Source organism: Lonchura striata, chromosome 1, assembly GCF_046129695.1.
Source record: "Lonchura striata isolate bLonStr1 chromosome 1, bLonStr1.mat, whole genome shotgun sequence".
Taxonomy (NCBI): Eukaryota; Metazoa; Chordata; class Aves; order Passeriformes; family Estrildidae; genus Lonchura; species Lonchura striata.
Genome location: NC_134603.1, coordinates 2,028,658 through 2,045,052, shown reverse-complemented (window position 1 = coordinate 2,045,052; position 16,395 = coordinate 2,028,658). Strand labels below are relative to the sequence as shown.

At 46.0% G+C, this 16,395-nt stretch overlaps 1 protein-coding gene across 1 annotated transcript in view; it reads right to left on the bottom strand.

Annotated features, from left to right (window-relative positions):
• The window catches only part of ZC3H3 (zinc finger CCCH-type containing 3), a 127,290-nt gene that overhangs the window by 41,082 nt on the left and 69,813 nt on the right, over positions 1 to 16,395 (bottom strand). The window contains exon 5 of the mRNA XM_077781788.1: positions 1,140 to 1,333. Within this exon, the coding sequence (XP_077637914.1) occupies positions 1,140 to 1,333 (194 nt within the window). The remainder of the gene's footprint in view (positions 1 to 1,139; positions 1,334 to 16,395) is intronic.

Below are 16,395 nucleotides of genomic sequence, written 5' to 3'. Positions count from 1 at the left end.
AAAATCTGTCCTGAGAAAGGCTGAGTTGTGAAAATACCCACAAACCATTCCCAAACTCCTGCTGAGCCTCCCTTTGCTGCCCTCAGAAGGGAAATTACCTGGAAGCGACATTCCATAGGCTCCACACCCCTTGGCCACCACCTCATCCTCATCTCTGCCATCATCAACTTCCCATCCCAGCACAAAGCTCCTTCCCTCCCTAATCCCGCTCTTTGTGGGTTTAAAACCACCCAGGATGCTGCAGAATTCCCACAGGAATTGTGGTGCAGCTGGTTTAGAAGGCTGCATTCTCTCCACTTCATCTGCTTTCCTGTCATATTTTGGCATTCAGGGCCAGGCTGGACAGGGCTGGGAGCAACCTGGTCTGGTGGAAGGCATCCCAGAGGGATGGAACTGGATGACCTTGAAGATGCCTTCCAAATCCAAACCATCCCTCATTGCCTGATTTCCAGCAGCATCCATAAAAATCTCTGCTCCATTCATCCTTCCATCCAGGAAAATAATCACAAAGCCACTGGTTTTACCTTCCCCAGTTAAACTATCCCCAAAATTTCTCAATAAACTACCTATGGAGCAAAAATATTTGAGACCAAGAAGAAATTTTAAAAATACTTTCAATACAGTTAAAATCTGCTCTTTTTTAAGAGCCACACTTGAGGCGTCAAACACAGGAGGAGCTGAAACACAAATTTAATCAAAGTCATGACATAAAGATGGGAATTCATCAAAATGGGGGCACCGTTCCACGGTTATCTACAGAATGAGCTTCCCAATTTTTTAGGTCAATATTGAACTTAATTTGATGAGCATCTCAAGCACCTTCAACCTTGTGGTGCTGTTTGAATTCATCCAAGACTTTGCCTGTTAAACCAAGTTTAACGGCGTGCCTCCACAAGCTTGAATTAAGTCTGATTTAAGAAAAACTCAATTCTCCTAAACCTTTCATTTCCCCAGCATTATTTCCCCTTCAGAGCTACTATAAAGCAAGAACAGCACTTGGCACTATGGGATGTCCATTACCTTCACATCTGGAATTCCATGAGGCCTAAGGATGAGTCGCAACCCACAGGCTGGGAATCAACAGCTGAAAACTGAACTCAAAGGATTTTGGACATGAAGTAAGACAAATTCCTGCTCACCTGCTCTGATGGGAGTTTTGGTGCTCAGGTCCCTGGCCCGGACAGGGCTGCTGGAAGTTTTGGAGAGTTTGTTGGCCGACACCCGGTACATGACCCCACCGATGCAGCGGAAACCCTTGTTCCTCCAGCGCTGTTGGACGAGCTGGGATTTGCCACCTTGGAGCGAGAGTCGGGTTTGGTTTAACAATGGGGATCTGCAGGAAAAACAAAGTCAAGGTCAGCCCAAATTTGGGGAAATGACACAAGGAGGTGCTGCTTCATGAGCAAACCATGAGATCGGAGATTCATGGAATGGTTTGGGTTTGAACAGACCTTCAAAATCATCTCATTCCAATCCCATCGCCAAGGGCAGGGACAGCTCCCACTAGAATGGAGGAGATGTATGGAAGAAGCAGGGATGTTCTTGCTGTTGACAGAGGAAAAGCTCTGATTCCTCATGAGTGACACCAAAAAAATGACCTTCAGGTACTCTCACCCAACATCTCCCACCCTTGCTTGCACCTCTAGCCCCAGAAGAAACAAGGAAATGTGGATGCAATTCCATGAGAGAACCAGCAGAGTGGGACCTTCACTGAGCTTAGCCAAGTTTTATGGAGCTCTACAAGCTTTGACATCCCTGGAAGTACAACAAAGCCAGGTGGGATGGGACCCTGACCAACCTGATCCAGTGGGTGGCATCCCTGTCCATGGCAGGGGTTTATAACTAGATGGTCTTTAAGGTCCATTCCAACAAAAAACATTCCATGAGTCTGTATTTTTGGTATTGTTATTACTATTATGAATCAGATACCACAGCTTTTAATATTTTTATTCTGCCCCCAAGTTGGCTCTTGGAAAGATTTTCCTCAATCCCTGCATGGGACAAGTCACCCAAGAGCATTTCCATCCCCCAGCTGTCACCTGGAACTGATGCTGGACCTCAGCAGGGTCCAGTGGGCAGGGCTGGGGACCTGATCCCACCTCCTCAATTCTCCCTAAATTCACAAACCCTGTATTGAAGCAGTGGGATGGAGATGGATTGGGAATCACAATCCAATTTCTGTTGCCCATAATGCTATTCTGAAGGACCAGTAAATTCTGAAGTGACACCTGAGGGATAAATACCACAGAATCCCAAAATCTTTTAGGTCTGAAAGGATCTCCAAGGCCATGAAGTCCAACCTGTGACCAACCATCACTTTGTCAATTAGACCAGAGCACTGAGTGCCACGTCCAGACATTCCTTGAGCAGCTCCAGGGATGGAGACTCCATTCCACCTCACTGGACAGTTCATCCCAATGTTTAACAATCCTTTCCATGAAGAAATTCCTTCTCATATCCAAACTGAACCTCCCCTGGCACAGCTTGAGGCCATTTCCTCTCATCTTGTTGCTGGTTGACAAGGGAAATAGGCCAACCCACACCTTGCCACATGTCCCGGAGAGGCTCCCCTGTCACCCAAAATTTTGTCCACTCCATGACCTGATGCCTCCTGCACCATCCCACCTCCCTCCCGACTCGCAACGCAGCCTCTTCCCAGCTCATTCCTATCCATCCCCCATTATCCAAACAGAGCCACAGCAGCCAAATCAAATCTCCTCCAATATCAGTCGCCTTCCTCATTTAGCGCTAATCCAAACAGTAATTTGTTTATGCAAATTAGAGCTCTAATTTTGTATTAGCCCAAACTATGCTCATAATGCTATTAGCAGAACGTATATAAACCGCGCATTACCGGAGAATATCCGTAAATTAAGATCCCGCTATCCTATCAGCGGAATGCAAACCCCGATGAGCATTTCCTTTAAATGAACATGTGCTCCAAAGAAAAAGAGAGCTGGAAAATGGAATAGTTACATTTCCTAATGCTGAGCGTGACAGCCTATTCATTCCGGAGGGCTGTTGCCACTGGCTACCGAGCTCGGAAAATTTGCTGCCTGTTTTTTGTGGAAGGGGATGGGAATTCGATAAATTCCTCATTTCGGTTCCCCCAGGGCTTCCTCCTCACGGAACTGCTCTGGAGAGGAGCATCAAGTCTTAGTGACTTGCAAAGGAGTCACAGCAGTGGCACCGTTGGGTAAAGTGGCAATGGCATGAGGGTCACTCATGGATCACCCAGCCCATCCCAGGAAACTCCAGCAAGGCCAAGGATGCATCCAGCATTGGCTGCAGGACCTGAAGAAAGGTCTTGTGGCCACATCAGGGGCAAAAAACAATAATATCAAATATCCAACAGCCGGGAGGGTGACAGAGATGATTCTCACCCTCTACTCTGCTTTTCTGAGATCTCATCTGGAGTCTTGTGTCCAGCTCTGGGGTCCCAGCAGCAAAGGGACGTGGATCTGCTGGAGCAAGTCCAGAGGAGGCCACGGAGATGCTCCAAGGGCTGGAGCAACTCTGCTCTGGAGCCAGGCTGGGAGAGCTGGGGGTGTTCAACCTGGAGAAGGGAAGGATCCAAGGAGACTTTGCCACGCCTAAAGGGACTCCAGGGGAGCTGGAGAGAGACTGTGGAAAAGGGATGGAGTGCCAGGATACAGGGAATGGCTTCCCACTGCCAGAGGGCAGAATTAGGTGAGATATTCTTCTCACCTAATTCTGGGAAGGAATTCTTCCCTGGAAGTGTGGTGAGGTGCTGGAATGGAATTCCCAGAAAAGCTGCAGCTGCCTCATCCCTGGAAGTGTCCAAGGCCAAGTTGGACAGGGCTTGGCGCAGCCTGAGATAGTGGAATGCATCCTTCCCCATGGCTTCCATGCAACTGGAGGATCTTTAACCTTCCAAGCCAACCCATTCCAGGATTCCAATGAAGGTGCTGCAAAACACCACAATGGTCATGACAAGACCCAAAACCAGCTCCATCCATCTCCTCTTCCTCCCAGAGACACATCCCTGGGAAGACCCCAGGATGCTCCATTCCTCCCTTCACAGGGGCTGTAGTGCCTGGAGTTGGGGCTCCTGTTTCCCAGCTGAATCAGCCCCTTCAAGGACTTCTGTAATTCCATATATATTCCCTATATGTTATCTCTGGGTAACACATAGAGATATCCACACACATCTATTTCCAGACAGATACACACATAATTGAATATATATACCCTGAGTATATGTACTGAAATACAAGATCTGTGTATTGTATAAAATAACAAATATTGATACTTCATACATAAATCAATATACTATCACCTATATTCTCTGGGCCTTCTATATCCATCAATTATCTCTAGAAATTATTGAATGCATGTACTGAATGCATATATTGAATTAAATATGTTCAATAACATCTATGTATGCTCAATATATGTATTTAATAATAGCTAGATATAATTTATATGAGGCCCAGATACTATTTTCATTCTTAGCACTTCATATTATTGATATATTATTGAATATATAGAATATATTAAATTACATATATTCACTAATATAGGTAATACATGTAATATATAGATATTGTATTCTGTATATTACACATTTTATATTTTCCTTAACTCTAGTAGAGGGGAGGGAAGAAGTTAGGAGTTCATCCAATATTCCCCACTCTGGTTTGCAGGGAATGGTTTGGATGTGGCATGGCTGTGGAAGCACTCAGGGCATGGCTATACAGATATAAAGATTTATAGATCTATAAATATATATATATAAAGTATATGCAGACATCTATATTTATATATAGGATAAATATATTTAAATATATATTTAATGTACTTAAATATATATTGTATCTATATAATTATATCTATATATTTTATGTAGATATATTAGTATATATTAAAAATATTCTGTATCTATAGAGATAGATTCAATATCTGTTGAATATAAATTTACATATGTGCCCTAATACATTATATTTTCACAGAGACACACATATATGAGGTAATACATTAAATTAAACCTTTTTTGGCTGTAATGTCAATAAACCCCAACCCACCCCAAATCCTGCAAAGCCCCATGGGCTGCTCACACCACCTGAGCTCGACTCACTGGTTTAAGCACCAGTTTAAGATCCAATTGTCCGAATCCCCTAAATCCTCGGGATATTTAATTTCCTGTCTTCCTGCTCTCAGCTCACTAAAGTGGTCACACACCACTCTCTCCTTTAGAATTTAGGGATGGCCAAACTCCAAACTGAGGGAGCCTCCAAATGCAGATGTTGTATCAGAACCCCACCACTGAGGCAGGGAGTTGGAACAGGATGGTTTTTAAGGTTCCTTTCAATCCATTCCACCAATCTATAATTTTTTTTTTCAAGGATTTTGACATACAACGCCAAAACTCATTTCATCCCCCAAAGGGAGTGGGGCTGAACTTCCTCTAGTTTAGAGTTGTTGTATTTTTGAGGGAGACGAGTGATCTCTGGGTGGTGTCCAAGCAAAAGCTTCTGCAGAACATCTGCTCAGGCTGCCAAAGCCCCAAGGGCCACCGGACTGAAGCCGTGGAATCATCACAGAATGATTTGGGTTGAAAGGCACCTTCAAAATCACCAAGTTCCAATCCCCCTCCATGGGCAGGGCCAAATTCCAGTAGAACAGGTCACTCCAAGCCCCATCCAACCTGGACTTGAACGCTTCCAGGGATGGGGGGTCCCAACCAGGAGCTCAGCTTGAGCTCACTGGAGGCTTGGCTACCTCAATTTCCACCTTCTGGCCGGTAAAAATGTCCAAGCAATGATGTTCCCTCATCCTTTTATACATATAAAGTAATACTTACTAAAATATTTACTGTACTTATTTTTACATTAGGCAGGATATACATTATATTATAGGAGCCTTAAGAGATTTAAAATTTAAGGGAAATTATGTTTTATATGGAAAAACTGTGCCCACACAGAAGAGCAGGGAGGGAACTCAACTTCCCAAATTCGCTTACAGGAACCTTTTTTTTTCCCTCTGAATCCGAGTTGTTGCTCCCAAGTGCTTGTGTGGGCCCAACACAGCCACCAGTGCGCGTGTCCCCCTCCCTCTTAGTGACATCCAAGCTGGTGGTGGCAGGGAAAAGCCACCGGCGAGGGCACGGAGCCAAGCGCCCATCGCTTTTCATCGGTGGCGGCATCCCAGCTCCCCGTGGAATTGTTACCCTAATGGAAAGGACGGCCTTTGGAAATGAACTGTATTGACAAAAGAGGATAAAATTAACGAGATAATAGCCGGGCCAAGGACCTGAAGAATACACTGGGCCCCTCGACACGAGGGCCTTGTAATTCCCTTTCTGCCGCGCATCCCGCGGATCTAAAGAGTCCTCCCGTCCGTCCACAAGGCCCCGCTCCGGCAGGAAATTTCATTAACGCTGGAAAATAGGAAAGGTATTAAGCGTGGATAATGAAGGCTAGAGTGTGAACAGTGCCTTAAGATAGTCTTCTTTCTAGCCTTTGTAATGGGAGGCATGAACTTTCCCTTCAAATCCATTTCTAATCCATTTGAAATACTACAGCAAATTATCTCCCCTTCAGCCCAAGAGCGGCCGGCCAATTTACTCCGAATAGAAGTGACAATGCTCCGGAATTTATCGCCATAACCTTGACTACACAAGGTTGAGGGTTGTCTTTCCCGCCCACCCCCAGGGTGGACAGCGGAAGAAAAATTTTTAATGAAGAGGGGGTGGAGGAATGGCATAAAAATGTTTTAAAATGGCAGCGTGGCTGGCGCAGGTTTGACGTCAACTACGGGGAAAATCAGGACTTGATACCAAAAATGTTACAAAGGGAGGTGCCAGGCTGATAAAACACTTAATGCCAGGTTGGATGGGGCTTGGAGCAACCTGAACTAGTGAAATGTGTCCCTGTCCATGGGAGGGATTTGGACAAGATGATCCCTAAGGTCCCTTCCAACCCAAAACATTCCATGATTCTGTAGGATGAGTTTTGGGATTTTCCAGTGCATCTCTCGAAGCAGGAACAACTTTGCCTCACTCAGAACATTTAATGCTGCTGCTTGTGCTCGTGTTGACCAAGTTTCATTTCCCAGGATTGAACATCACCCTGATGTGTCCTTCAGAGAATTCCAGAGGTGTTTAGGTGGGAAAAGTTCTCCAAGATCATCCAGCACAACCATTCCCCCAGCACTGCCAAGGCCACCACGAGAACACATTCCAAAGTGCCACATCCACAGAGACGTTAAATTCCTATGGGGATGGGGATTCCACCACTGCCTTGGGCAGCCTGCCCAACCTTTCCATGAAAAAAGCTTCCCCATATCCAAACTAAACCTCTCCTGGAACAACCTGAGGCTGCTTTCTCTTTTCTCATCTCTTGTTCCCTGGAAACAGATCCTGAACCCCACCTGGATCCACCCTCCTGTCAGGGAGTTGTGGAGAGCCAGAAGGTCCCCCCTGAGCTTCCTTTTCTCCAGGCTGAGCCTCCCCAGCTCCCTCAGTGGATCCTGGTGCTCCAGACCTGTCCCTAGCTCCATTCCCTTCTCAGAACAGAGCTCCAAACCTGCTCAGAATGGAGCAAAACCACCAAAACTTCAGCAGGGAGCTAGCAAGTAATGCTGGGAAAATACATTCCCTCTTCAAATAACCTATATTTAAGATTATTATTTAATATAGTAATGTAAATAAAAAAGAAAAAAAAAAACAGGGAGATTTCCAAGCTAACATGGAAAACAAAGGTTAAAAACAAGTCGCTCCAGCGTGCTCACATTTAACACCCCCCATCCCCTCATCAACACAAGACCACGTGATCCAAAAAACCCACCCAAACCCCTGCAAAAATTCCCTTGTAATTGAAAAGTAACATTTTTAGAGTATTTGATGTCTCTAAGTTCAACACAACCCCACGAGCAGAGCAGGAACATCCCGGCGGCGTTTGCAGCCGGCTGAAACCGAGAGGATTTCCCGGCACTGGCGGCGATACAAGCGGCTCTTAAAGAATGGTAGAATGGTTTTCTTTTGCTACTGGATTTCTTCTTTGGGCTTAGCTTTTTTTTTTTTTTTTTTTTTTTTTTTTTGAAAGTAATCCTTACATAGTCAGAAATCACATTTGCATGCTGGCATTTGAATCCCGAGGAAAGAGCGGATCATCGCGGGGGCAATGGTGATGGAAAGCAACAGGGAGAGAGGTGAGGAAGGAGGGAGCTCATCTGCCAACAAGCCTGGAAGGTGGCAATGGAAAAATCCTCATTCAGGAGGAAAAAAAAAAACAAAAAAATCACATTTTCCTCAGTCATTCATCATTCCTTAGCAAACAACACAGGATTTAGGGCTAGAAGTGTTCCTCAAATCACACCAGGAATGCTCCAAGATGCCCCTTGGAAGCTTCTCCAGCTCTATCCTCACCCACCAGATCCCTCAAGATCCCAAATCTACAGCTAAAAGGAAGTAATTCCACTAAAGTGTTTCGATTTATGGGATTTTTATCAGCTATTGATGCTTTCTCCTTAGAATAATAAAGGTCAAACCTCAAATAAATACTTTCTACATTAAGATTTAATTTATTTAAAGAACATGATTGGGATAACTCAAATAATTCAGGCCATTGTTGATGATATTTGAGGTTGGAAAGGTGATGGAAAATTAAAAATAGAAAGGGATGTGTCTTTTCCCCACATACATCTATAAATACAGAGGATCTGTTCGTTTTAAATACACAGTGACGAGCAAAACCGTATTAATTTACCCATAAACAATTGCCTCATTTCAATAATTACTTCTAATTATGAAACAAACACTTAAAAAAACCCCCTATTTTAATTTGGTTCAATTGAATCTGAATTTCCATTCAAATGCAGCTTAATGTTAATCTCAAGGAAAAAAAAAATAATAATCCAGCCCAGATCTCATTTAGCATTTTCAAAACCTGGGAAAAATTATGAATTTCAATGAGCACCTATTAAGCTCCTTAATTACCTAAATAAAGATGTACCTTCCCAATAAATCCCCCTGACCTGGAAAGGAAAATAGTTGCAAATAAATTTAATGGTTATCAACCAATGAGAACAGAGATTCCTCCAAAAGAAAACCCCCAAAAAATCAGAAACATAGGAATAAACCTGCAGTGAAGTGTTGTGGAGGGGTTTTTTGTGCTTTTCCCGAGTTTCCTCATCCCATAGAAGATGTCTCTTGCCAATCCTTACACAGACTGGATAACTTTTCAAATAATTCCACTTGGAAAGACCAAGGAATGAACAAAATATCCTGATCTCCTTGCAGTGGCTTCTCAAAGGGCTGCAAAATTTACAGGCAACTTTGGGCTAAACTGAGGGGGAACATCCCATAGAATTCCAGGATGGTTTGGGTGGGAAGGGACCTTAAAGATCATTCCCAGCCATGGGCAGGGACACCTTCCACTATCCCAGGTTGCTCCATTCCCCGTCCAACCTGGGCTCGGACACTTCCAAGGGTAGGGCAGCCACAGCTTCTCTGGGAATTCCATTCCAGCTCCTCCCCACCCTCACAGGGAATAATTCCTTCCCAAGATCCCATCTATCCCTGCCCTCTGGCAGTGGGAAGCCATTCCCTGTGTCCTGTCCCTCCATCCCTCATCCCAGGTGCCTCTCCTGGAGTCCCTTCAGGCACTGGAAGGGGCTTTGAGCTCTCCCTGGATCCTTCTCTTCTCCAGGCTGGACATTCCCAGCTTTCCCAGCCAGGCTCCAGAGCAGAGGGGCTCCAGCCCTTGGAGCATCTCCATGGCCTCCTCTGGATTTGCTCCAGCAGCTCCACATTCCTCTGCTGCTAGAGCCCAGAGCTGGAGGCAGCTCTGCAGGTGGGGTCTCTGGGTGGAGGGGCAGAAATTCCTCCTCTCCTGCTGCCCACACTGTGGGATGAGCCGAGGACACAGGGAATTTCTGGGTTCCAACACACATGAATGAGGCACATTCAGTTTTTCATCCATTAACACCCCCAAATCCTTCTCAGGGTTGCTCTCCATCCATTCCCCATCCAGCCTGGGTCTTTCCTTGGGATTGTCCTGTCCACTTGCAGGACCTTGGCCGTGGGCTTCCCGAGGTTTGCACTGGCCCAGCCTGTAACAGTCCCTCTGGATGCCATCTCTTCCCTCAAGTGTCATTATTCCCTCCCACTGGATTTATTGCCATTTCCCTCTGAAAGCCATTCAGCTCCACGCTGCCATTCCCTTTCATCTCTCCACTGTGTCCATGAAAAGCCGGAGCTCCACATGGCACTTGGCAGCTCCTGCAGGGCTCATGATCCCCCTTGAAGCCAGAGAAAGCCCTGAAATCCTGCCAAAACCTTCCAAAAAACACACAGGATCCAGCAACACCTCGAGGAGCTCAGAGCAGTGGGAAAGAAGAGCTCTTTTCCCTGCCTCTGTTTCCTAAATCCCTACTATTGTTTGTAACCCAATTCATTCCTGTGGGAGATGGAGAGCCTGGATACAAACCCAGCTCCATGTGCCAAGCATGAAAAACAGGGAAAGAATTTGCCTTGTTATCAGCTGTGCTAAGGATTGGTGTGGCCAGGTAAGGAAGGCAGGGATGGAATTGTCCTGGGATAACTGGGTGGGGGGGTGTCCAGCCTGGAGAAAAGAAGGATCCACCAAGACCTCAAAGCCTCTTCCAGTGCCTAAAGAGGCTCCAGGAGAGCTGGAGAGGGATTTGGGACAAAGGATGGAGTGACAGGGAATGGCGTCCCACTTCCAGAGGGCAAGGAAAGATGGGGTACTGGGAAGGAATTTTTGGCTGTGAGGGTGGGGAGGCCCTAGCACAGGTTGTCCAGAGGAGCTGTGGCTGTCTCATCCCTGGAAGTGTCCAAGGCCAGGTTGGACAGGGTATAGATTAACCTGGGATAGTGGAAGTTGTTCCTGCCCATGGCAGGAGGTTGGGACCTTCAAGATCCCTTCCAACCCAAAAATCATTTAAGTCTGTGCCAGCGCCTCACCACACTCACTGAATTAACTTTTCCCCAGTATCCCATCTAATCCTGCTTTCCTTCCCCCACCACTGCCCTGTTCCAGCACTTGACAACCCTTTCCATGGAGAAATTCTCCCTAATATCCAATCTAAACCTCCCTTGGTGCAACTTCAGGTCATTTCCTCTCCCTGACAGCCCAATTCCAAACCATCTCCTTGGTTTCCCTCCAGCACCGGGCCTGATCCCACCCACAGCAAGCCACGGGAGGAACCTCGGGAACAACTCCAACTTCTCCAGCAAAGTTTGCGCCATGAAAACACCTCGCTGGAGATGAGACAAAAGACCCTCTGAAGAAGACAATTTCCCAACGTAAAGCTGTTTTCAAGGTAGGTCAATTCTCAGCCCAAACCCCCCTGCCAAGGTCCCGTTAAACCGCTTAGGCTGAGCCTGAGAATGGAAATGCTGACGGTCCCTAATACTCGGCTTTCCATCCCGCTGCTCTAATGCCGGCGGCGGATCAGTGATTACACCGGGAAGAGCGGGAACTATTGTCCCGTTAATTAGATTCCTTTTACCCCCATTAGCTCAGGCGATTGGACAAAGTTCATTAGGGTTTAACTCTGATTAGCTGAAATGGAGCTCGCGGCGCTCCACGCAGGTGTTGCCGGATTCAGTGGCTCCGTTTGGGAAGCTCCAGGACCTGTGCCCACGTGGATTAATCCTTAATCCCTCCCATCCAGTGTCCTACCACCCTCAGTGATGGGCTAAAACCAGAGGGAAAGCGACAGCAGCTCCTAGACTTTCCCCTGTTCTGGCACAGAAGTGATATTCCTCCCTCTGCTTATCCCTGTAAATCCCATTTCAGAGCTCTGGATGTGCTCCAAGCACTGGAATATCCCAGGAAGGCTAATTGCCGAGGATCGTTCCAATGCCGCGTCCCTATCCCGACCCAAACGGTTCCAACTCTGAATATTTATCACAATAATCACTCAGACACGGAGCCAAATCCCACTGGAGGCTTTCCCTCCTGCCTGTTTTCCAAAAATACCTGGGATAATTGCTTTTTCCAAAGATATTTTCCCTTTAAATGCTCTTTTTCTCACGCAGGAAACAGCAATAATACTAATAATATTATGAAGAGCCAGAACAGCTGATACATTTTAATTAAAGCAAGTATCTCGGACAAGGAGCAGGATTCTATGGAAAAACAGGAACTCAGCATGGAAGAGGTTAAAGAAGTTCACTGGCACTGCACTAAAGGGAATTACCCGCTGGGAAAACACCAGCTACTGGCTGCCTCTGGAAAACCCCATGCCCACGGGTTGGACTAGGGATGGATACACATCCACGGGTGATGCATTTTGAAAACTAAATTCAGATTTGATTAATTAATTAAAATTTAAGTGAAATTTAGCCTACAAAGGCAGAGAAAACCGTGCAGAAATTATTTTTTTCCCCTAAATAATTGCTTTTCCTGACATAATATTAAACTTAAGGAATAAATAAAAAATTCAGATGTTGACTCCAAGCTTATTTCTCCAAATTTTAAGCAGGTGGTTGCATATCTGTCTGGTGGTCTCCTTACCATTTATAAGCTGACCCAGAAAACAACTGGAGTGGTGTTGTCAGCTCTGATTCCTTGGCATGAATTCTCGGCATCCCTGCAATGCCACGATCCAGCAAATATTTAATTTCAACGCTGTCTACACCTGGATAAGTGTATACGTAACATATATGAAATCATGGAATCATTTAGGTCGAAAAAGATCACGAAGATCATGAACTCCAAGATCACAAAGTCCAATTTGTGATCCCAAACTTGTCACCCAGACCAGAGCACTGAGTGCCATATCCAGGCATTCCTTGAACACCTCCAGGGATGGGGACTCCACCACCTCCCTGGGCGGCATATTCCAACCCTTTCCATGAAGAAATTCCTCTTGATGTCCATCCTGAAGCTCTGCTGGTGTAGTTTGAGGCCATTTCCTCTTGTCCTCTCCCTTGTTCCCTGGGAGCAGATTCCGACCCCCGTGTGGATCTGCGTCCTCTCAGGGAGTTGTGGAGAACCAGAAGGTCCCACCTGAGCCTCCTTTTCTCCAGGCTGAGCTCCCCCAGCTCCCTCAGACACTCCTGGTGTCCCAGACTCTTCCCAGCTCCACTCCCTTCCCTGACCACATTCCAGCCCTTCCATGTCTGCCTTGTGAGGGACCCAAAATTCCCGCCAGGAGTTGGAGGTGTCCCAACACTACCAGAACGGAGGGGTGGACACAACATGGTTGCTACAAGCCAGGTGCCAGTGGCCTCCTTGCCCACCTGGATTCACATTTAGCCACTGCCACCAGCACCTCCAAGTCCATTTCCATCTCTCCAGCCCTTTATCCACAAGATTGGAGCATTCCATGAGGCTGTTGTGATCCGAGTGCTGGATCCAACACTTGGCTCTGTTGACCTTCACACCGCTGGACTCGACCCATCCACCCAATTTCCATCCACACGTAAAATACATATTATATATATTTTATAAATGTAGACATGCATAATTAATAAATACGGATCTATAAAAATTTGGATCTGCTTCCAAGAGAAAGAGAAGGAGAAAAAAAAAAGGTCCAACACTTCTGAGAACGTCAGTCCATCAGATCCTCACCAGGAAGACGCTTAAAGGAACTCGGCTCCGACTCGGAATATATGGAACAGATAAAAATGATTCAAAGGCCCCCATCAAGGGGCAGGGGGTTGGTTCCCTGTCCTAATTGCATCGCCTACATTCCAAAGGATATCACTCCATTATTAAAGGGTCGGGACCATTTTATGTGCTCACATCTCTTCAATTGGAATTTGGATCAATGGATGCATTACAAGCTTTGCCTTTAAGAGCCTAATAAACAACAAGATGGAAAGGAATATTCGCTGGAAGATGACGCTTTTAAAAATCCATTTCCAGGGGAGAAAACGGGATGTGGTGAAGGGGGCGGGGGGGTGCAACTGAACCAAAAATCTGGAAATAAAGTTGAAAAGGTCAGGATAAACCTGAGAAAAAAAGGGAATTCTGCCCCTCTGCCCCAGTCAGGTGAGACCCTACTCGGAATTCCGCATCCGGCCCTGAGGCTAACATCAGGAGGAAGTGGAGCTGCTGGAGTGAGTCCAGATGAGGCCATGGAGATGCTCCAAGGGTTGGAGCCCCTCTGCTCTGGAGCCAGGCTGGGAGAGCTGGGAATGTCCAGCCTGGAGAAAAGAAGGATCCAGGGAGAGCTCAGACCCTGAAGGGGCTCCAGGAGAGCTGGAGAGGGATTTGGGACAAGGGATGGAGGGACAGAACACAGGGAATGGCTTCCAACAGCCAGGGGACAGGGATAGATGGGTCACTGGGAAGAAATCCTTTCCTGTGAGGATGGTGAGACCCTGGCACAGAATTCCCAGAGAAGCTGTGGTTGTCCCATCCCTGGAAGTGTTCAGGGGTGGGTTGGATGGGGCTTGGAGCAATCTGGGATAGTAGAAGGTGACCCTGCCCATGGCTGGGCTTTAGAATGGGATGATATTCCCTTCCAACCCAAACCATTCCATGATTTTATAATGTGGATCTTTCATTGAGACAGATAACAAGCTACATTTATAAAAAAAAAATAAAAACAAATAAAATAATTTATAAGTAACGAAAATAAATTTATCAATAAATAAAATAATAGTTTAAATAATAAATAAAATAAAAGCCCTGGCAGCATTTGAACTTCCAAACAGCCCAGAGATGCTTTTAGACAAGGATTGTGGGGAAAAATTTGGACAAGGTTTGGGTTTTACTGGATTTTGATGGCTCATCAAAACTTGGTGCATTGTGTTCAACACATGCCCAAAGATGAAACAAATTAATTCTTGCCCTCTCGTTAAGTCCAAATTAGCCAGACTCGTACAGAGCTGTCTCCCTCTACGAACACCAGACCCAGAGGAATTCCCAAACTCCCAACAACCTCGCAAAAATTTCCAGGACAACTAAAAAACTGGGGAAAACTTCCTAAATGAACCCAAAACTTGCCTCCAGCTCGTAGTGCTGACCTGACCCTCCTCATCATGGGATGTAATTTCCAAGGCATCATCCTCCCCCTCTTCCCATTTTTCCATGGAAAAGTGGATGGAAAAGGATTTTTATGATGCTCTAGGGCATCATTACCTGCTTGGGAACCTCTCTCACCAACAGGCAGGTACCACCAGCACCTCAGTTCCCACTGAGTGTTTGGTCCTCATGAAGCTGCTCAGCCTCCACCCCCACCCCAGGATTCCCAAATGTCTCCATGTGGAGCATCTCCACTCCAATATGTCCACAGAAAATCCTAAAATGTCACTTGCTGAACCAAAGTTGGATCTAACACCTGACTGAAGGGGAAAAAGGAACAACTAAACAGATGTGCTTCTGAATTTATAAACAGTCAACACCGGCACAAATGGATGAAGAAACAGCTGGAAGAACTGGGAAGGTTTTTGGCATCCCATGGCACACAAAAGCTGGAGGAACAATTTTCCTCGGACTACTGAAGAGTAGGAGAAGTTGTGAAGTTCAAGATTATCCAGAACATTGGGAAAACCATGACCTCACAGCATTTATCCTGAGTTGATTTCCCTGGTTTTCACAGATGGGAAATAAAGGCAAAGCTTCCCCTGGGAAGAACAGCATGGACACCCACAAGCGAGGGATCTGCTGGGGGTTCTTCAGGAGCTGAGAGTTGGCCACCTCACCACATATCCTACAGAGATTTCCATCCACATAATTAGTAAATGCCTTTTCTCCCCTTATCCAACCCCAAATAAACATCTTAGAAATCCCTCTGATAGAGAACTATAAAAGACCCCCATATCCCAGGTCAAGACTCCAGAGGGAAGAAATCAAACCCATTACTTCAACATTCTGAATCCCTGTAATCAGCTAAGCCACTAAAACTGATTAAACCCACTCTGGTGCTGTCCCAAAGACGGGCCACGAGCTGGGAATGGTGTGAATTGCAGGAATTGCTCCTCTCCCTGTCCCCAACAGAGCCGACTGCAACCCAGCTGGACCCAAGACCAGCACCAATCCCATCCCACCGGCAGGGAGAGGATGGAAAGCAGAGCCTGGAGAAGAAGACAGCGAGATGGCCGTAATTTATACTCTCCTGCCTCTACTTTATGGCTTTCTTAATTCGGCTCCTGCTACTATTAATGTAGTTAATGTTGAGATTATATCTATTTTCTGGCGTCAGGCAGTGATTTATCCAAGCCATTTTTCCGGAGCCGGCTCCCACGCTGTTAAATCAAGCGACTGCCAATTAAGTGCTGACTGGGGAAGTGGATGCAATCTTAACAGAGATCTAACCACAAATTAATCCGGGCGTTCAAGTTCGCAAGGCCGAAGCGCTGAACCGTGCCGAGCTGGGAAAACAGGAAACAAAAACAACCCCCAAAACAACGGGAAAAAAACAAACTCCACCACTAACCTGGAGAAGAAA